This window comes from Osmerus mordax, chromosome 6, assembly GCF_038355195.1.
Source record: "Osmerus mordax isolate fOsmMor3 chromosome 6, fOsmMor3.pri, whole genome shotgun sequence".
NCBI lineage: Eukaryota > Metazoa > Chordata > Actinopteri > Osmeriformes > Osmeridae > Osmerus > Osmerus mordax.
Window position 1 is genome coordinate 1,604,148 of NC_090055.1, and position 20,683 is coordinate 1,624,830.

The 20,683-nt window shown below is 48.7% G+C and overlaps 4 protein-coding genes and 1 long non-coding RNA gene across 7 annotated transcripts in view; 3 read left to right on the forward strand and 2 right to left on the reverse strand.

Annotated features, from left to right (window-relative positions):
* LOC136943860 (myosin heavy chain, embryonic smooth muscle isoform-like) overlaps positions 1–90 on the reverse strand; it is an 8,059-nt gene extending 7,969 nt beyond the window's left edge. The window contains exon 1 of the mRNA XM_067237343.1: positions 67–90. Within this exon, the coding sequence (XP_067093444.1) occupies positions 67–90 (24 nt within the window). The remainder of the gene's footprint in view (positions 1–66) is intronic.
* A 648-nt stretch (positions 91–738) lies between these two features.
* Positions 739–2,576, forward strand: LOC136944752 (mpv17-like protein). Of its 2 annotated transcripts, none has more exons than XM_067238643.1 (6): positions 739–776; positions 1,067–1,307; positions 1,492–1,968; positions 2,067–2,137; positions 2,269–2,298; positions 2,409–2,576. In XM_067238643.1, the coding sequence occupies exons 3-6, from the start codon at positions 1,497–1,499 to the stop codon at positions 2,508–2,510; spliced, it is 675 nt and encodes a 224-aa protein (XP_067094744.1). In that variant the 5' UTR covers positions 739–776; positions 1,067–1,307; positions 1,492–1,496; the 3' UTR covers positions 2,511–2,576. The 2 variants fall into 2 exon arrangements, with proteins under 2 accessions (XP_067094744.1, XP_067094745.1); XM_067238644.1 differs by having other exon boundaries at positions 754–776; positions 1,256–1,307.
* A 435-nt stretch (positions 2,577–3,011) lies between these two features.
* LOC136944840 (large ribosomal subunit protein eL18) lies at positions 3,012–6,269 on the forward strand. Its single transcript, XM_067238756.1, has 7 exons — positions 3,012–3,067; positions 3,811–3,897; positions 4,112–4,219; positions 4,553–4,651; positions 5,206–5,329; positions 5,774–5,843; positions 6,129–6,269. The coding sequence occupies exons 1-7, from the start codon at positions 3,065–3,067 to the stop codon at positions 6,202–6,204; spliced, it is 567 nt and encodes a 188-aa protein (XP_067094857.1). The 5' UTR covers positions 3,012–3,064; the 3' UTR covers positions 6,205–6,269.
* Positions 6,270–6,769: 500 nt separating this feature from the next.
* On the forward strand, positions 6,770–19,431 carry sphk2 (sphingosine kinase 2). The gene is made up of 8 exons (XM_067237229.1): positions 6,770–6,815; positions 8,460–9,992; positions 12,066–12,215; positions 13,734–13,828; positions 13,928–14,043; positions 16,396–16,599; positions 16,731–18,333; positions 18,846–19,431. The coding sequence occupies exons 2-8, from the start codon at positions 9,536–9,538 to the stop codon at positions 18,906–18,908; spliced, it is 2,688 nt and encodes an 895-aa protein (XP_067093330.1). The 5' UTR covers positions 6,770–6,815; positions 8,460–9,535; the 3' UTR covers positions 18,909–19,431.
* On the reverse strand, positions 19,278–19,975 carry LOC136943779 (uncharacterized). 2 transcript variants are annotated; one of them, XR_010876724.1, is made up of 3 exons: positions 19,743–19,975; positions 19,671–19,694; positions 19,278–19,418 (listed from the first exon to the last, which is right to left on the reverse strand). It is a non-coding gene; the product is annotated as an uncharacterized lncRNA (long non-coding RNA). The 2 variants fall into 2 exon arrangements; XR_010876723.1 differs by lacking the exon at positions 19,671–19,694 and adding an exon at positions 19,575–19,586 and having other exon boundaries at positions 19,731–19,975.
* Positions 19,976–20,683: the final 708 nt, after the last annotated feature.

Sequence of the window (20,683 nt, forward strand, 5' to 3'; positions counted from 1 at the left end):
GGTTTTCCTTGTGTGCGTGTGTCTGTGTGTGTGTGTCAATGTGTGTGTATGTAGCTCAGACGTTGCCATGGCGTTCAGCTCAAGTCCCATGTCTTAAGAAAGGTGCAACACCACAAACTCTGAGAGAGAGGACATAAAGGACCACACCAGATGAGACAAAATGGAGAGAGGCAATTATCTGAGAAGTCAACCGCTTCAGGACGTCTGGGCACACGCCTGCATTGTGTGACACACTAAGGGAAGCTTGTTAGGTATTGAGAGACACAAATGCACCAGTTGAGGCTGTTAACAAGCCCTTAATGGATCAACTTAAACTCTGGCCCCAATTATCACATTCTCTGAGCTAAGAGTTATGGTGGTTGCTAGTGGCAAATTGCCCTTTATGACTCTGTAAAGGGACTCCAAAGCAGAGAATTTTAATATCTATGGTGGCATGCAGTATGAATAGACTATCCTCATTACAAATATCCGTGTGTGCATGTGTGTGTTTGTGTGCCCCAAACACCAGGCAGAGATAATTGGACAGATTAGCTGAGTTAGATAAGGTCTTAATTTTTATAATCCCTTCAGATATTTACAAATATTAGCCCTGTGCTTTATCATTGTTAACTAAATGTATTATTGACATGTAACCAAAGCAGGGAGGTCTGGTTGTAGGAGTGGCAGCTATTTTTAGTCCTGCAACATGTGTCTTTCAATACACAGCAGCTACTCTACTGCTCAGAAGGAGCTCTCTCAGGGACCATTCTTTTTGACAGAGGGACCACAACTTTGTGGTAAGAACAACAATAACTAATCCTTAAGCTGTCACATGTAAATAAGAAATTACATCAGACATTTATTTTAAGTTTTAAGTTTTAAGGTATTAGGTCGGTAAAAGAGATAAGTGGATTTGCAAAGAGGTAACACATCTTCATGACACCAACAGAACACCCCAGTCGTTGTGCAGTAGCAAGGCTGTGTTACACAAGGTTGTCGTCACAGCTCCTTATGTCAGATACAGTGCGTCTACTACGGAACATACTGCCCGGTGTCCCGTTAATGAGGTTTCTCTCTCCCTTCACAGGACGTTTTCCTGAGTTGTGTCCTTTCCTTCCATCTGTGCTTTTCTCAAATTCCTCCCATGGAGCAAGCTACTGATAGTCTTATCACACCTCCTCTCTGACAGAACTTTGATCTTTTGAGAAGGCACCTCCCAGACTTTTCAATCAGAGTTTAACTCCCCCTCTTGTTGTTGTCCTACCCAACCAATCAGATTTGGAGGCTTCTGAGCTGTAAACAGTCAGCGAGTCAAGCTACATTCTGAGGTAAGTTCAAGTGTAGCAACGAGTATGTGTAACTTAAAGTGGCATCATGTTGCTTATCTGAAATGTTTCCAATTCCACCTAAACTATCCGTGACATTTATGAGTCATGAGTGTTTGATGGCCATCCTCTCTCAATGATTTAGTTGTATGGAAATCAAATCTAACGTTTTTGATTTCCTGTCTAGGAACCATGAGCAGAGTCTGGGCCTTGTTCAAGGCTCATCCGTACATCAGCAACGTGGTTGGATACACGACCCTGTTCACCTCCGCTGACCTCATACAGCAGAGCATGCTGGGAGGGACATCGAAGAAAGGACACAAAATGGCCTCGGATGGAACCGAAGGAAAACTGTCTGTAGACAGACCAGAGGGGACGCCAGGTGCAATCCAATCAAAATCCCCCGAGGTTTCAGCACAGCTCAGAGAGGCAGAACTTAGTTCATCATCTGCTACCAAAACTGTCCCAGCGTTGGCTGGAATTGACTGGTCCCAGACGGCTCGAGTGGCTGTCGTTGGCTTCTGTTTCCATGCCAACTTCAACTACCATTGGCTGAGGGGGCTGGAGAGGATGTTACCAGGGGGAGGGGCTGAGAGGGTGTCTGGTAAAGTGATACTGGATCAATTGATTGCAGCTCCCGCAACCATAAGTGCTTTTTTCATAGGTATGTTTTTAGAACTTCCTCACTAGTAATGCATATTCCTCTTTTGGGAGAAAAAAAAAAAAAAAACATTCCCTGTATTTAAACTGTGTCTCTATTAGGTCTTAGTGTTCTGGAACAGAAAGACGACCCATTTGAAGACTGGAGGCAGAAGTTTTGGACTTCATACATGGTGTGAGAAATGTAGCACTGTAGAACGAGTTACAACTGTCTACTACCATATATTTATGTTGGATTGAAGAGCATAAATGTCCCCTCTTCATTGACTCTCTCTCTTTCTCTGTTTGTGTATACATTTGCCAGACTGGGGTTGTCTACTGGTCCGCGATGCAGGTGTGTGAAGACACTATGAATCATCAGAATGACACACATAAACACGCTCTCACACAACACACACACACACACACAATAATTTGAGCATTTGCATGATTTTCTCCTCTCAGGCGGTGAACTTCTCCCTGGTGCCCCCTGTGGCCAGAACAGTGTTTGTGGGCGGCATTACCCTGGTGTGGACGGTGTTCCTCTGCCACTTCAGACAACAGTGATACAACGGGCCGGTTCTCATCACAGTCATAAATTCCATCATTTCCCATATAAAGAAACATGACTTATGTGTGTGTTGCTGTCTGAATATGTTATTGTTTTATTAATGAACGTCTGGTAATCAAGTAAACATATTATTTTTTATTTCATATTATATTCTGAAATATAACTCCAAATTTTACATCGTTAAATTCTAATTGAGGCAGATACAAGTCATTTTCAAATAACCACTTCTGAAACTAATCCCCAAAACTTTTTTCAACTTGTCAATATTAGCGTCACAGAACAAACTTTTTTTTAATACATTTTAAATCTTTGTCTCAAAAACGTATTACACGGGTAAATATAATTTATCATTTTACAATTAGTTTCTTGATCCTAATGAAATATGAAGAGTGAGGTATCTAGTTTTATACCGGAGCCAAACAACAAGAACACGCGTCGCGCGACAGACAGGAAGTACACGCAAAAGAACCAATGAAATCTCCTTCACTGCGGAGAAAACATTATCGCGAGACCGAGGCACTTCCTTTTCCCTTTTCACTCTGAGTCCAAGATGGTAGGTACAGCTATTGAATTTTTGTAAACCTACTGGATGAGTTATCCAAGTCCATCCCCAATCGTACAGTTACACCATATAGCAGTATCTTCCATAATACCTTAAGCAGACTGTAATGAATGAAATCCTGGGGTTATATAGTTATATATACTTGTTTATGCATATGTTCGATGTATGCTAGCTTCCAGCATCGGGTGTCTTGAGCACCGCTACAAGTGCCGGGCAGTCGCGTGTATGCTTCTAATTTACGAGCTACTCAAAACGCGTGGATTGTTGTAACTGTCGTTGTTGCGAGTGTATAGTTATATGTGTGTACTAGAAATAACGTATTCTGAAAGTGCAGTGATCAACGCTTCGGTCTAGCTAGGTACTAGCTTGTAGCTAATGAAATGGCCGTCACTGCAAACGTGTGAATTGAACTGGCCCATGCTACAAGTTAACTGTTTACTACAGACAAATGTGAGTGACAATCTTAAGTGTTGGAGGAGTTAGTGATTAAGGTGGAGTTTTTGTCCGTTCCAGTTAGCCTATCATGCTGTAAAATTATCTAGGCTGTGATTAGTGTGGCCTGTATGTAGTCCTACAGGATCTGACACTAGTAAACCAGGGCAGCGTGATTTTTGGTTGTCGGTTGCACAATAGTAATCTTAAGACCTGGATCTATACATGTCATGTCAGTGATGTTAAATTGAGTGTATCAGGTTCGTTTTGGTGTCTGACGTAAACGCTTATCACCATCACAGGGAGTCGACATCAGACACAACAAGGACCGCAAGGTGCACAGGAAGGAGCCTAAGAGCGAGGACATCTACCTGAGGCTCCTGGTTAAGGTGAGTCTGAAATGGCACCTTATCTCTAACTGTTTATAGTCAACTTTTTTCCCTCGTAACTGTAGAGTGTATCTAGTCTAGATTGTTTTTAGAGACATCAGCTGCAGGGATGTTTGATTTTGGGTGTGATCTGTACCTTCTATAAACTCTAACTTGAACTGCCACAACACTTGGGTATGCCACCTGTACATGTTAATAAGGATGTTTCCCTCAGCTCTACAGGTTCCTGGCCCGTCGCTGCAATGCTCCCTTCAACAAGGTGATCCTCAGAAGACTCTTCATGAGCAGGACCCACAGGCCTCCCATCTCAGTGTCTCGCCTGGTGGGTACTTGAAGCTGCTCATGGGTCTCTCATGGGGGGTCAGATGGCTGAGCGGTTAGGGAATCGGGCTATTGATCAGAAGGTTGCCGGTTCGATTCCTTTCCCTGCAAATGACATTGTGTCCTTGGGCAAGGATCTTCACCCTACTTGCCTCGGGGGAATGTCCCTGTACTTACTGTAAGTCGCTCTGGATAAGAGCGTCTGCTAAGTGACTAAATGTAAATGTCTCTAAACTACCGCACGGGCTGTGGATCCCTCCACCTTCGGTCTGAAGCTGTCTCCTAGACGCTGTTCATCCGTTGCTTTACGTTCCGTGACTTGTTTCCTCTCCAGATCCGCAAGATGAAGATGCCCGGTCGTGAGAATAGAACCGCCGTTGTCGTGGGAACGATCACCGATGATGTCAGGATTCAGGACATCCCCAAGCTTAAGGTGAAATACTTAAAGTCCAGTTTATCCGTCATACAGAATAAAATATAATTATAATGGAGTGCTGCTGTGTAGGAAATACGTACTTTCCATGTCACCTCAAATCAGGATTAGATCTGGCATTGAAGTTGTAGGGCTTAATTGAGACATTTTGAACTGGTGTGATGAAGTTAAATCTGTATTTGTAAAATTTTGGCAAGCAAGTTGTCATCGTAACAGTCTTAAGATTACAAATCTTAACATTTTAGCCGTAGACAATGAGGTTTGTTGCAACAGCTATTACAATAGAGGGGAGTGGAAGTATTCCGAAAAGTAGTCCCTACCGTGCACTTTGTACTCAAAGTAATCCACGTTTTCAAGAAAGCTGGGGCACTGAATTCTTCTGGATCCAGAATGGGCCTGGATCAGAACTCCCAGGATGCTTGACTGATGTGTTGTGCTTGATTGTGCTGCACTTTCACTGACTTGAGTTCCAACATCCGAATCAATAATCAGACATAGTGGAGGAGTGTGACTCAGGTGGTGTCGTGACTCGGTACTCTGGTGCCGTGTTTCAGGTGTGCGCTCTGAAGGTGACTGACGGGGCTCGTCGCAGGATCCTGAAGGCCGGAGGTCAGGTCATGACCTTTGACCAGCTGGCTCTGGCGGCACCCAAAGGCCAGGGCACCGTCCTGCTGTCAGGTGAGCTTCCTCCAGTCCTGTCTGAACACACCTGCATCCAGTCCTGTCTGAACACACCTGCAGTTTGTTATGAAGGCTATGGTAAAGACCAGCCGAAAGGGGAGCGAGTCAGGGTTTTTTTTCTTATATTTATATTGTTTTATCTGTGTGCTACCTGTGTTTTATGTTGCAAGTGTGGTAAATACTACATGCTACAACAATACTAAAATTCGGCCTTTAGATGTTTGTCCACATGGTCCATGACATGTTTGAGGGTTTAGAAGTTGCTCTTCAACTGTGATCTGGCTGGTCATGTTCTGTGTAGGTAGAATTTGACACAGTGAATGGGGGCATTTAACTGTGTTTGTTAAGCTATATTGGTGGATTTGAACTTGGGTGGGTAGCATTTGTTGAGCTAATGTTGGCAAAGTTTTCTGAAGACTGACCGCTGTTCTCCACCCTCAGGGCCTCGTAAGGGAAGAGAGGTCTACAGGCACTTTGGAAAAGCCCCTGGAACTCCCCACAGCCACACCAAGTGAGTATTAAGCTTCTGACCAATAGGAGCAGGTCCTTTTCATTGTTCTGCAACCATCAAGAGAACTTTTTCTAATGAAATAGATGCCTGTTCTGTATTTAATGGCCTGTGGAATGTGAAAGTTTCTCCTTGTAGTCCATTAGAAATGAAAGATCCAGTTTTTTTTTCTCCCCCTTGTGTATTCACATGAAGCTATTCATGACTGGTTGTCCTGGCATCTTGCTGAACCTAATTGGCTGTCCTGTGTGCTATTCATGCTGTAACTATTTTTTATCTTTTTCTTAGACCTTACATCCGCTCCAAGGGCAGGAAGTTCGAGCGTGCCCGTGGGCGCAGAGCCAGTCGTGGATACAAGAACTAAAGTGTCCCGTCTTTTTTGTTTTCCTTGCAATCTGATGCAAATAAAGATTGACGATACAAAATGAATTATTCATGTGTGCTGTGTACTTTTCAATGTAGGACTTGTCTCAGTATGGTTATAAACATATATAATCGCTCTATATAGATATATATCTATACCATGTTGGTTGAAGAGAACTACTGGGCACTTAAAAACATTTATGTCCGTTATGAGAGAATAATTAAAAATACTATGGAAAAACATACTTTAACACATTTTTCGGAAGGGGGGGATGTAAGTGGAAAAACTCGCCCGGGGCGCCAAATGTGCTAGGACCGCCATTGCCTGTTATTTGTTTTCAGATTCTGTAATCGGAATGTTATGATCGTTCATTACATATACATAAGAAGGGACGAGTTTCCGTAGCGCTGTTAATTGATTGGATATTTTTCTTGGTTGGTCCAAAACGATCCCTTATCGACATTGGACTTCGTTCCTGCCACTCAAGCGGCCGTGCCCCCCCCTCCAACGTCACTCATTCCGTTCTTCAGACTCACTTCCTGGATAATCACATAGCTTTTCATCAGTTCAGAACAGCGACTCCACAACGTCGCAGGGGGAGCCAAAATGAGGTAATATGTAAAGGTTTTCCGTCTTTTGTTGTGTTAGCCAACGTTAACTAAAGACGACAGCTATCGACAGAACTGCCGTTTGAATGTCGATCATTTGAGCTAGACTAACTTAACCACACGTACCTTGTTTGCTGCTTGTGATTTGCTTGAGCATTCGTTCCAAGCAGCGCACTGTCATCGGCGGTGAATTGACAATCGTCTTCAGTTGTTGTCATCTTTCTAGCTTGCTAGCCTAGCAATGCAGCAGCACTTGGATGACCAGGTAGTTATCGATACAGTATAGCTGACTTGGAAAAGCGGCAGCTACTTCAGTCTAAACGAATAATCGGCTAGATAGTGCTAGTGGGCTGCCTACACATTGTAACATTTCTAGCGTGTTTATTATCTTTTAGTGACTTGTAACCAGTATCTAGCTAGTGCAATGTTAGGTAGACTACTGTATGTAGATAGCTAGCTAACATAGCTACTAGCTAGCTTAAAGTGGTCCTGAAACACCAAGAAGTTTCGCTACTGTAAGGCTTTGTTATTGCCGGGTACACCTAGTGAGCAAAGTAACTTGGAAACGTTAAATCTGAAATGTTATGGAAATAGGTAGTTTTACAGTAAAAATAACCAAGGCATGGGATTATATTACATTGGTCTGAAATCACTCAGCACATTCATTGTGTTTGACAGAATTGGCCAACTCGCTGTTGGTGGTGGGTTTGTCTGATGGGTGTTCCCACCCAACATTTCAAGGACGTAAAGTGTACAGCCAACAATAATTACGGGTTCATCAGATCTGGGCATCTGTCAAATATAGATTTTGTCTCTGCTATCTTGTATAAGAGGTCTCATTTGAACTATTCTTATCAAAACATTTTTACTGGTCTTTTGGCCACAGCTAGGTTGGTATAATTGAGACCTTTTATAAAAAGTCAATTCGCTTCTATATATTTTTGATTAGTTTGTTCTAAATTGTCGTATAAAATACCCATTCCAGGACCAGAAATCTGTTTTATCTCATTTCAACATTACACAAATGGTTAAATAGGCCAGATCATTCAGACCATCTGAATGAAGGCCACCCATTGTTAAAACAAAAGTTCAATCATGTTCTCATTTCACAGCAAAGTCTCCTAATGAAAATGCCTACGTCAGTTTTTAATGACGATGGCCCAATGTATGATTCTGAGTCAGTGTTGGTTTGACCATAATGTCGTGACTAACTTCAGAGAATACTGGATATGGTAGCTTTTGTTTGCGTCACCCAACCATCACCCAACCATCACCACATCTCCCTTCAATCACGAGTGCTCTGCCCTATTTGCACTTCCCCAAATGGCAAGTGAGACACTCACCTTTTAGAACAATAAAACTTGTAGGTATTTATAGACAGGCAGTGTCAGACAGCTGAATCCTCAGTAGGGTGGGTTTGGTCCAGTCTTGAGCGCAGGATTAACTTTTAATTCAAGGGAAGAGTTTGTGGGATCCGCACAGAATAGCACCTTCTGCCAACTTTGATGTCTGATTGGCAGGTAGGATTGTATTTGGAAGAAAGGGTTAATGTTTTATGAACTTAACCATGCTGATTAACTTGAGGCTGCCGTTTTAAAGTGAGTGGATTATTGACCGGCGATTTTTCTCCGTGTCTTCTCTCTCCAGGTACAGGCTTGCATATCTTTGGGAAGGAACACAAAGCGTGACCCTTGAACGCAAGGACTTTACTATGACATAACACAACAATCCTCAACTTTGTGTTTTTGTTTGTGATTTTTTTGTTTGTGTGTATTTGCATACTGCTTTCTGTTTTATTGTCTTGCACATGAATTATATGATTTAAGTGGTTTTTTTTCTTATGGATGAATCTTCCTCATCTCTCTGGCATAGCTACCCCTCAATCCTGAGTTCTGCAGACCTCTAAAGCAAATAAAAGTTTTTTCATGGATGTCTCTGCCAAGTCAAGCAATTTTGACATTGTTTCCGCATTAATACAAATTTAAAGAGCACATATTATGCAATATTCCACAGATTTATTATGTTAAAGCCTCCTTGCAAGAGCAAGGTGTGTTCATGTCTAAATTGCATTGTTTGTATTTAAGTCTTTATATACTTTAGTTTGCCCCGAGTAGCTGAATACAAAAAGCTGCACATTTATCTACACTATGATTTGTAACTATAATTTAAGCATATCATTTATTTCTATTTTTTATATCAGTACATTTTAAATGCGTGTGAGAGATTTGTTTAATTCAAAAAAACAAATTAACTGGAAAAAGTTATTGCTGTACTTGGATATTTAGAAGTGCTGTCCGTCCTTTGTTTGAAGATTGATAATGCTGGCTGAATCTGGAAGCGCACTTTTGCACAGAGTAAACTGCCTTTGTGGACAGATGGGAGTTTTCTACCTCAGAGTGACTTGCTGAGCAGGAAGACTGTCACCCATCAGGTCTGCTTGTAAGAGTGATGCGCTCACAAGAGGACAGGTCTCCGCAGTCTTGTCTCCCAGTCAAAGTAATCGTCGACTGAAGCTCTAAAGAGGACGAACGATTCCGAGAAGATATCAGGGATTGTGTCAATAGAACTGACTTTCTCGTGCAATCTGGATTTCCTAAAAGATTCCAAGGACACTTTTTATTTTTTATATTTACTGTTTTGTTAAACATTGATCTGTGTCTGTATCACTGTCAACAGGCTCGTTCTGCCTGCCGTGCCAGTAGTTGTATGAACTCTGAGTAAACATGCGTTCCCCAGACCCAGCCACTCCATCCCCAGCAGAAGCCCTCCTTCATGGCCAGTTCGGGGGCTGGGGGAACAGCAGCAACAGCACCAGCTGCCCTAACAGCCCTGGTGGTCCAGGGGGCCTGTCGCCCTCTCCATCCCCCACGACGGCCTCCGCTTCGAGCTACGCCCTGACCCTTACCCACACCCACATCCACGTCCAGCGCCTGGCCCCTAAGCCGGGCAAAGAAGCCCGCCTCCTGCTCCCCTTGTCAGAGCTGGCGGGGTGCAGCTGCCCCCGTTCCCCAGCGCCCCCCCTCCTGGTGCTGTACTGGTACCCCCCGGGGAGGCGGAGGAAAGGGGTGTCGCGGAGGCGTCAGGTGAGGGCCTACCTGGCTGAGAGCAGGGTGGATGCAGAGAGGTGGTCGGCTGCCGTCCAGTGTCTCCTGAGAGGAGTGAATGTCACCGCGGATACGGGTGAGTCCGTTTGGGATTACGTTCTTTAAAAAGGGATAAACTCTTTATTTTCTTTGTCTTAATCCTTTGACGATTTCAGTCGTCACTGTTGGAACTAAATTCAGCATTCATAAACATTAATATCAAGGTAGACTATTGACAGTGTTTACTGGGATTTTTGTTGCATTGCACATTAATTTATTCTTTGTGGGACACGTCACCGAAATATATTTCCCTTGACATCCTTGAATGATCTCAAAACAATATCCTGCTACAGTATTTTGCTACTGGTGTTTTGTTGATATAAAATAAATTGAGGAGATGCCTTGGCAAAATCCATTGTCCATAAAGAGGTTTTATAGATGTGTTGTTAAAAGTTTGAGAAACATTCATTTAAAATCTCCATAAATGTAAGCAATTATTTTTGTGACGAGTCCTAATTGTCATAGTGAGCTTGATGATCTATCTTTACCCGTTTTGTTGCTTTAATATAGATATTTCTGCTGCTTTAACTTATTAATGTTGGGCTGGGCTGTAGAGAATAATCAGGTTCAATTTGACTGAACATATCCTGTGTGTGTTTGTGCTGTCTGTGGAGTATATACATATTTATCTCTTTAACCCTCTACTGTCTCTTTCCTGCACCCTTATCTGTCCTGCACCACATGGGTCTGTATCATTTGGTGTTAAATGTAGAGACCACAAGGGTGGGTCCTATCCACCGGCTCCCCACCTCTCCCACAGGACACCATCCACCCCCGTCGCCCTCCGCCCACCATCCACCCCCCTCGCCCTCCGCTCACCCTCCCTCCCCTGCTGCCCTCGCCCTCCGCTCACCCTCCCTCCCCTGCTGCCCTCGCCCTCCGCTCACCCTCCCTCCCCTGCTGCCCTCGCCCTCCGCTCACCCTCCCTCCCCTGCTGCCCTCGCCCTCCGCTCACCCTCCCTCCCCTGCTGCCCTCGCCCTCCGCTCACCCTCCCTCCCCTGCTGCCCTCGCCCTCCGCTCACCCTCCCTCCCCTGCTGCCCTCCGCCCACCCTCCCTCCCCTGCTGCCCTCCGCTCACCCTCCCTCCCCTGCTGCCCTCCGCTCACCCTCCCTCCCCTGCTGCCCTCCGCTCACCCTCCCTCCCCTGCTGCCCTCGCCCTCCGCCCACCCACCCTCCCTCCCCTGCTGCCCTCCGCCCACCCTCCCTCCCCTGCTGCCCTCCGCTCACCCTCCCTCCCCTACTGCCCTCGCCCTCCTCCCGCTCGCCCAGACAGCCAGCCTCGCCACGCTCAATGTTTACCCACTGTCTGTGTCTCGCTGTCACTCACTCGCTCTCCCTCCCTGACTCGCCTCTCTCCGCATCACAAGCTGCCTGTGTCCTTTTCCATATCAGTCTCCTTCCTGTCCCCCTCCTCTCTCTGCCCTCCCAGTCTCCCCCTGCCCTTCCTATCCTCCCCTCTCTCTCTGTCCTCACCAGGACCCCCCCCCCCCCGTCTCCCCCTGGTGTGTGTTCTTCCTCCCCCGTCACCTCTCATCGATCCATGTCTCCCCTCTCTCACCTCCAGAACGTTCTCATTTTAGATTCACCTTCCTCTCTCCCTCTCTGTCTTCATCTCTTTCTCCACTCTTGCCTAATCTTTCATCTTTCATCATCAATCCTCAGTGTCGCCCTCCCAGGTGTCGCGTTGGGTTAGACATTAGGCCAGTTAGAATAGGAGGCAGTTTCGCTGCTTCCTATAAAGTAGCAGTTGTCCTGTAGTGCTGCTCTGTAGCATAGCTGCGTTCTGACTCCTGACATTCTGTAGAAGACAATCGATTCAGATTCTAGGATTCCTTCTTTGCTTCCTGTTTTTTTTCCTGCTGTGTGTATTTTGTTTGCTTTTTTTGTACAGTTTTATTTAGATCACTTCCTTGTTATTTATCATTTAGCCTTGTAGATTGTGTTATAGAAAACAGTATTTGTGTTGTGATATACTGTAGCCACTTGTTGGCCTTGATGTACTGAAAGCAGATTCAGTTGTTCGATGCAGTCGAGGGTGGCTGTGTAGGAACGTCTTTGGAGGAAATGTTTTTACTTGTTAAAGTTCTGACTCGATCCTCCATTTGCAGAATTCTCCAAAAGCCTGCTCCCCCGTCCACGCCGGCTGCTGCTATTGGTCAACCCTTTCAGTGGGCGTGGCCAGGCCATGCAGTGGTGTCAGACACACATCCTCCCCATGATCAGAGAGGCCAACATCAGCTACAACCTGATCCAGACAGGTACCACACACAACACTAACACACCTGACCCAGACAGGTACCACACACAACACACACACACCTGATCCAGACAGGTACCACACACAACACACACACACCTGACCCAGACAGGTACCACACACAACACTAACACACCTGATCCAGACAGGTACCACACACAACACTAACACACCTGACCCAGACAGGTACCACACACAACACACACACACCTGATCCAGACAGGTACCACACACAACACACACACACCTGATCCAGACAGGTACCACACACAACACTAACACACCTGACCCAGACAGGTACCACACACAACACACACACACCTGATCCAGACAGGTACCACACACAACACACACACACCTGATCCAGACAGGTACCACACACAACACTAACACACCTGACCCAGACAGGTACCACACACAACACACACACACCTGATCCGGAGCTAAGCAGTCCAGCCACAGCGTGACTGTCTCCTGTCTGTCTCCTGTCTGTCTCCTGACTGTCTCCTGTCTGTCTCCTGTCTGTCTCCTGACTGTCTCCTGGCTGTCTCCTGTCTGTCTCCTGTCTGTCTCCTGACTGTCTCCTGTCTGTCTCCTGTCTGTCTCCTGTCTGTCTCCTGTCTGTCTCCTGACTGTCTCCTGTCTGTCTCCTGTCTGTCTCCTGTCTGTCTCCTGTCTGTCTCCTGACTGTCTCCTGTCTGTCTCCTGTCTGTCTCCTGTCTGTCACCTGTCTGTCTCCTGTCTGTCTCCTGTCTGTCTCCTGACTGTCTCCTGACTGTCTCCTGTCTGTCTCCTGACTGTCTCCTGTCTGTCTCCTGGCTGTCTCCTGTCTGTCTCCTGACTGTCTCCTGGCTGTCTCCTGGCTGTCTCCTGGCTGTCTCCTGACTGTCTCCTGTCTGTCTCCTGTCTGTCTCCTGTCTGTCTCCTGACTGTCTCCTGACTGTCTCCTGTCTGTCACCTGTCTGTCTCCTGACTGTCTCCTGTCTGTCTCCTGGCTGTCTCCTGGCTGTCTCCTGGCTGTCTCCTGGCTGTCTCCTGGCTGTCTCCTGTCTGTCTCCTGTCTGTCTCCTGACTGTCTCCTGACTGTCTCCTGTCTGTCTCCTGACTGTCTCCTGACTGTCTCCTGTCTGTCACCTGTCTGTCTCCTGGCTGTCTCCTGGCTGTCTCCTGGCTGTCTCCTGGCTGTCTCCTGTCTGTCTCCTGTCTGTCTCCTGGCTGTCTCCTGTCTGTCTCCTGGCTGTCTCCTGGCTGTCTCCTGGCTGTCTCCTGGCTGTCTCCTGACTGTCTCCTGGCTGTCTCCTGGCTGTCTCCTGACTGTCTCCTGACTGTCTCCTGACTGTCTCCTGTCTGTCTCCTGACTGTCTCCTGACTGTCTCCTGGCTGTCTCCTGACTGTCTCCTGGCTGTCTCCTGACTGTCTCCTGGCTGTCTCCTGGCTGTCTCCTGGCTGTCTCCTGGCTGTCTCCTGTCTGTCTCCTGACTGTCTCCTGACTGTCTCCTGGCTGTCTCCTGTCCTCCAGAGCGGAGGAACCACGCCAGGGAGCTCATCAGAGAGGTCTCTCTTCCAGAGTGGGACGGCATCATCATTGTCTCTGGAGATGGACTGCTGCATGAGGTCTGTGTGTGTGGTGATGGGTGGGTGTTGGTGTGTATGAGTCTGTACCTCTGTGTGTGTGTGTGTCTGACGGTGTCTCATGGTGCCTGTGTTGCCCAGGTGATAAACGGTCTCATGGAGCGTCCAGACTGGGAACAAGCAATAAAGACTCCTGTGGGGATTCTGCCCTGTGGCTCTGGAAACGCCCTGGCTGGATCCATCAACCACAACGCTGGGTAAACACACACACACACACACACACACACACACACACACAAGAAAAACATACATAGACCTGCTCAGCGCCAAGCCTGAGTCAAAGGCTGAAGGTAATCTTTAGGTTCCATGTTGTTTGTCGGGGTGAAATCATTTCTCTCCCTCTCGATACATGTCTCAGGGCTGATCTAAATAAACACCTGTGACCCGAGAGGTGGACTTCAGCATCCAAGTCTGAAGTTGCTTCCCGTTATCAAGCCCAACCTTTAGACTTTAACCTCTTCACTTCCCCTGGCTCTCTCTTATCCCCGCCTCATAACTCTATCGGCGGTTATGTCGAGTCGTTATCATTGACAGTGCTAGGCCTTTTCCTTTTTTTTGTCTCCTGCTATCTCTCCCTTTCCCCTGCTATCTCTCCCTTTCCCCTGCTATCTCTCCCTTTCCCCTGCTATCTCTCCCTTTCCCCTGCTATCTCTCCCTTTCCCCTGCTATCTCTCCCTTTCCCCTGCCATCTCTCCCTTTCCCCTGCTATCTCTCCCTTTCCCCTGCCATCTCTCCCTTTCCCCTGCTATCTCTCCCTTTCCCCTGCCATCTCTCCCTTTCCCCTGCTATCTCTCCCTTTCCCCTGCCATCTCTCCCTTTCCCCTGCCATCTCTCCCTTTCCCCTGCTATCTCTCCCTTTCCCCTGCTATCTCTCCCTTTCCCCTGCTATCTCTCCCTTTCCCCTGCTATCTCTCCCTTTCCCCTGCTATCTCTCCCTTTCCCCTGCTATCTCTCCCTTTCCCCTGCCATCTCTCCCTTTCCCCTGCCATTGTCGCCCCCTGTCCTGGCCCGGGACACTTCAGCCTGGCCAGGGGGCCGGTTAACAGCGGTGTCTCTGTGTGTGTCTCTGTGTGTCTGTGTGTCTCTCTGTGTGTGTGTCTCTGTGTGTCTGTGTGTCTCTCTCTGTGTGTGTCTCTGTGTGTCTCTCTGTGTGTGTGTCTCTGTGTGTCTGTGTGTCTCTCTGTGTGTGTGTCTCTGTGTGTCTGTGTGTCTCTCTCTGTGTGTGTCTCTGTGTGTCTCTCTGTGTGTGTCTCTCTGTGTGTGTCTCTCTGTGTGTGTCTCTCTGTTTGTGTCTCTCTGTGTCTCTGTGTGTCTCTCTGTGTGTGTGTCTCTGTGTGTCTGTGTGTCTCTCTGTGTGTGTGTCTCTGTGTGTCTGTGTGTCTCTCTCTGTGTGTGTCTCTGTGTGTCTCTCTGTGTGTGTCTCTCTGTGTGTGTCTCTCTGTGTGTGTGTCTCTGTTTGTGTCTCTCTGTGTCTCTGTGTGTCTCTCTCTGTGTGTCTGTGTGTGTCTCTCTGTGTGTGTCTGTGTGTCTCTCTCTGTGTCTGTCTCTGTGTGTCTGTCTGTGTGTGTCTCTGTGTGTCTCTGTGTGTCTCTCTCTGTGTGTCTCTGTCTGTGTGTGTCTCTGTGTGTCTCTCTGTGTGTGTCTGTGTGTGTGTCTGTGTGTCTGTCTGTGTGTCTCTCTGTGTGTCTGTGTGTGTCTCTGTGTCTCTGTGTGTGTCTCTGTGTGTCTCTGTGTGTGTCTCTCTGTGTGTGTCTGTGTGTGTCTTTCTGTGTCTGTGTGTGTCTCTCTGTGTGTGTCTGTGTGTGTCTCTGGCCCTTAGTTGCCTGTCTGCACAGATCACTCTTTATCTCTGCACCATATTGACCTGGCACGTTTTGTTACAGCCTGTTCTATCTCTCTCTTTCCCCCTCTCTCTCTCTCTCTCTCCCCCCCTCTCTCTCTTTCCTCCTCTCTCTCTGTCTCCCCCCCTCTCTCTCTGTCTCCCCCCCCCCTCTCTCTCCCCCCCTCTCTCTCTGTCTCCCCCCCTCTCTCTCCCCCCCTCTCTCTCTTTCCTCCTCTCTCTCTCTGTGTCCCCCCCCTCTCTCTGTCTCCCCTCTCTCTCTCCCCTCTCTCTCTTTCCTCCTCTCTCTCTGTCCCCCCCCCCTCTCTCTCTCTCTCTCTCTCTCTCTCTCTCTCTCCCCCCCTCTCTCTGTCTCCCTCCCCTCTCTCTGTCTCCCTCCCCTCTGTCTCTCTCTGTCTCTCTCCCCCCCCCTCTCTCTCTCATTCCTCCTCTCTGTCTCTCTCCCCCTCTCTCCCTCCACAGCTGTGCTGTTTGCGCCCTCTGTGACTCTTGCCATTTCCATATCGGGGCTTACGCAATATGCAAATGAAAATCACAGAGAATACAGTAGAGTACTCTTTGAGATCCAGAACGTTAACCTGTATCTACCCAGGTGTTACGGGGGGTCTGATGACGTGTTCACCGTCGCTTCTCCCTCTCTCAGCTATAACATATGCCTTCTCTCTCCCTCTCTCAGCTATGACATGTGCCTTCTCTCTCCCTCTCTCAGCTATGACATGTGCCTTCGAGAGACGCTCCTCCTAAACTGCTGCTTCCTCCTCTGCCGAGGCGACATTCAACCCATGGACTTGGTCTCCGTGACGACGAGCCCTGTCCTCTCACAGAACGGCCGTCCGGCCCCTCCCAGACGGCTGTTCTCCTTCCTCTCTGTGGCCTGGGGCTTCGTGTCCGACGTGGACATCGAGAGCGAGAGGTGCGTTCGTTTTGCCTCTCTGATCATATTCAGCCCCTCTCTGCTGTGTAGATCAGCGGTCACCAAAACCTGCCACTGTTGTTAAATCAAACAACCGCGCTCCTCTCTTAACACCTCTGTCCTCGTTCCAGGTATCGGGGTTTGGGTTCGGCACGGTTCACCCTGGGCACCCTGGTGCGCCTCGCCTCCCTGCGCTCCTACAAGGGCCGGCTTTCCTACCTGCCACCCTCCGTCATCTCCCCCTCCCCGGACGCCACCCCGACGCCACCCCGTCGACCGCTGTCCCGCAGCATCACCGAGGGCCTGGACGGCTTCTGCCGCACCCCCATCCACCGCACCTGCTCCGACATGGGCATCAGCGAGCAGAGGAGCCTGCGGAGGGGCGACGGAGAGAGGGAGCGCGAGGCGGAGAGGCAGCAGGAGCGGGAGAGGAGGAGGGAGAGGGCCCGGGGGGGAGGAACCGGCGTGGTGAGGGCGAGCAGTCTGGCGGAGGACCGGGAGAGGGAGAGGGAGGGCGAAGTCGGGATGTACGCAGAGGAGGACAGGTCCGGGACGAGTTCCGAGTCGACCGAAAGGGACGAGTGCTGTATGGTAACAGAGGATGACTCAGAAGGGAATAGGGATGATGAGGGAAGAGGGGGAGGGAGGGTGAAGAGGGATCCAAGCGAGATGGACGAGGAAGGGCCAGGGAAAGACGGAGGAGGCAGTGTGAGCTCTGGGGGGGGGGTGGTGGAGGCTAGAGAGCTGGGGGAGAACTACGGGGTGGATGTAGGGAGAGAGGCAGATGAAGAGGCTGAGGGCTGCTTCTCCTACCCAGACAACCTCCAGGAAACCAGGAAGAGCCTGAGGAAAAACTCTGCCCCCTCCAGCCAGATAGCCAATGCCCTGTTCAGCCAGCCGATGAGTCAGGAAGCGGACCCACAGTGTGGGATGTCATACGAGCAAGATGAGCTGGATCTGAACGGGACGTTCTTCCAGAGAGACCCCTACCCCTTAGACGTGGCCCGCGAGCGAGCTCTCACCATCTCCTCTCCCTTCCGACACTCGCCCTTCTCCTTCAAGCCCAAAACCCTGGACCAGAACCAGAACGCATCTCGACCCAGACCCCTCTCCTTGCTCCATCACCCACACTCCAACTCGCTACCCCCTAAACTCCCCTCGCTCTCTCTCTCCCTGTCCCCCACCCCTCCTTCCTCCCCCTCCTGTGCCTCCCCCCACTCCTCCTCCTACCTTGCCCCCCGTCCCAACACCCCCAACTCCACATCTACCTCCCCCTCTCTCCGTAACCCATCATCATCCTTCACCTTTGACCTAACCGAGCCGACAGGAGCCCTTAAGAACCGTCCCCCTGTCCTTCTCCCGTTCAACCCCCCTAGAGATGACCTCCTGCCCCCCCTAGACCAGCCCCTCCCTACCCGAGACTGGGTCACCATTGAGGGAGACTTTGTCCTCGTCCTGGCCATCTACCAGACCCATCTGGGGGCCGACCTCCACGCAGCGCCCCAGGCTAGCTTCGATGACGGGCTCATCCACCTGACGTTTGTGCGGGCTGGCATCTCCAGAGCCACCCTGCTCAGGCTGTTCTTCGCCATGGAGAGAGGCTCCCACCTGTCTCTGAGCTCTCCCTACGTGAGCCACGTCCCAGCCAGGGCCTTCAGGCTGCAGCCCCTGTCGTCCAGGGGGACGCTCACCGTGGATGGGGAGCTGGTGCCCTACGGACCCCTACAAGCGCAGGTCAGTAGTGCAGAGGAACCGGGCCTGTCCTGAGCGCGTTATCAGGATTCCAAATCACCTTCTTATGGACATAAAGGCCATAGGTTATTTGCCTGCTGATAAAGAGGGGAGAACAAATTAGTACGAGATTAGATGTGAGTGAAAGGTGGTAAAGGCTGCAGTATCACAGGGGGAAGGTGATAAAAGCAGTATGCGATATGAGGGTGAACAGGATGGCCCAAACTGTGGTTTCAGTGGGTGTTACCTAATGGGGGGGGGGGGGGGGGTGGAGCTCTGGTTTTGTGCTATTGTGTGCACTCTGGCAAAGGGCAGATTAAAAGATTGCATTCTTTGTAATCTAAATCCTTATTCTTTCTCAACTATTAATTCAAAGTTTTGCCGTAGATTACTGTTTTTTTTGCGTTCGTACTCTGTTCCACATCTATGTTGTTAACGGAATTATAGTAATCACTTCATGTAGCTGCGCATGGTTCATTAATTTCTTTTTGTTTGTGTCTCTCTGACCTCCTCAGGTCCATCCCTCCATGGCTCGACTCATCGTCGGGGACTCTGGAGTGAAGATTACCAAATTCTGAGCTGCCATTGGTCGTGCTGATCAGCCGATACGGCGCTCTCTCTCCAGAATGACGTCATCTCTAAATCCATCTACGTTCAGACGGAAAGAGTGAAAAAAATCGGAGACTCGTAGCTGGAATTGCAGAAGCTGTTTTTCCTGGGCTTTAGTGAAAGGGATCACCTGTCAAGCTGCTTGTCGCGCAGGGCGCGCGTTGGACCAATTAATGGAGAATTTAAAAACTGATGCAAATCGCACCTCGTTGCACAGCTGTTGGATTAAACTCACTTTACCCTGAGAGGCGTGAAAACAGCAACAGAAGTATAAGAGGGAAAAACTAAAACACAGGACCGCGTTGTCTGGGAGTGTGTTTCTGCTGACGGTGTACGAGTGAGAAGTAGATGTTCTAGTATGCAGGGACGCCCGACCTGACCTTGCCTTATACAGTGAAGACACAGAGCTGAAATGTTCTAGAAAACTTTGAGACAGCTACCTTTGTTCAAATGAGGTAGAATGCCCTCCCCGCCCCCACCTCCACCCCCGCCCCTGCCTCCACCCCTGCCTCCACCCCTGCCCCCACCCCTGCCTCCACCTCTGCCCCCACCCCTGCCTCCACCCCCACCCCTGCCCCCACCCCTGCCTCCACCTCTGCCCCCACCCCTGCCTCCACCCCCACCCCTGCCCCCACCCCTGCCTCCACCTCTGCCCCCACTCCTGCCTCCACCTCTGCCCCCACCCCTGCCTCCACCTCTGCCCCCACCCCTGCCCCCACCTCCGCCCCCACCCCTGCCTCCACCCCTGCCCCCACCTCCACCCCCACCCCTGCCTCCACCTCCGCCCCCACCCCTGCCCCCACCTCCGCCCCCACCTCCACCTCCTTCAATGAACAAACCTCCATCCCTGGAATGCCTTATCCAGCATTGGACTTAAAGTGCAACTGTTTGTGACTTTGCCCTTTCTTACGTAAAAACCTGAATCTCTTAGTCAGCATATCTCCGTCCACGGATTATAATAGGGACAATCAAGCTTCACACACTTAGGAGGGCAATAGGGACAGTCTGCTGTAGGAAACACCAAGGTTCACACACCTAGGGGCAAGTCTAAGATGTTAGTCAGTACTTGTGTGTGTATATATTAAGTTCAAGCTGGCAGAGGATGTTAATCTATAGCAAACGTCACAAACTACAACACATAGACATGCCAGTTATGTTCAAAACTACGAAAAACACGGCAAAACTACGAAAAACACGGGTATACCAGTGATTGGAACAATGGGACTGTTGAACAGTGACCATCGTGGCATAAATAGCATTTGCCTGTATTTTTTTTTTCTTTGTGAAAGGATGCATGAGGACAATGATGCTCGCAAAAAGTGATGTTGTAACACAGTGAACACAAGATCGCCTGAGCAAAGCAAGTTTTGCAGTCAGTGGATATGATGTTTGAACATTTCTACGTCTTCTGACTTCACATACGTACTACTTTATGCTGGTTTCTTCTTTTCTAAAAGGTCACTTCCACACAAGTAAACTGCCTTGAAAATATAATCAGTACTTTTTACCTTACCTTGATTGTAACAAATTCGGAAAACATGTTTTAATGGGTATATTTGTGGATCAAATGGGTAATGTTCTGTTGCAGAGCAAAATATCAGAACAAGCTGTGTTTGGGATTGGGTTTTATCTTAAGTCTGAACGTAAACACTAAAAAGAAACAGATTAGGTAATTTTACAAGCAAACAGGAACTTTCCACATGCTTTAGATATAATCATAAATGGACCACTTTAACATGGATCG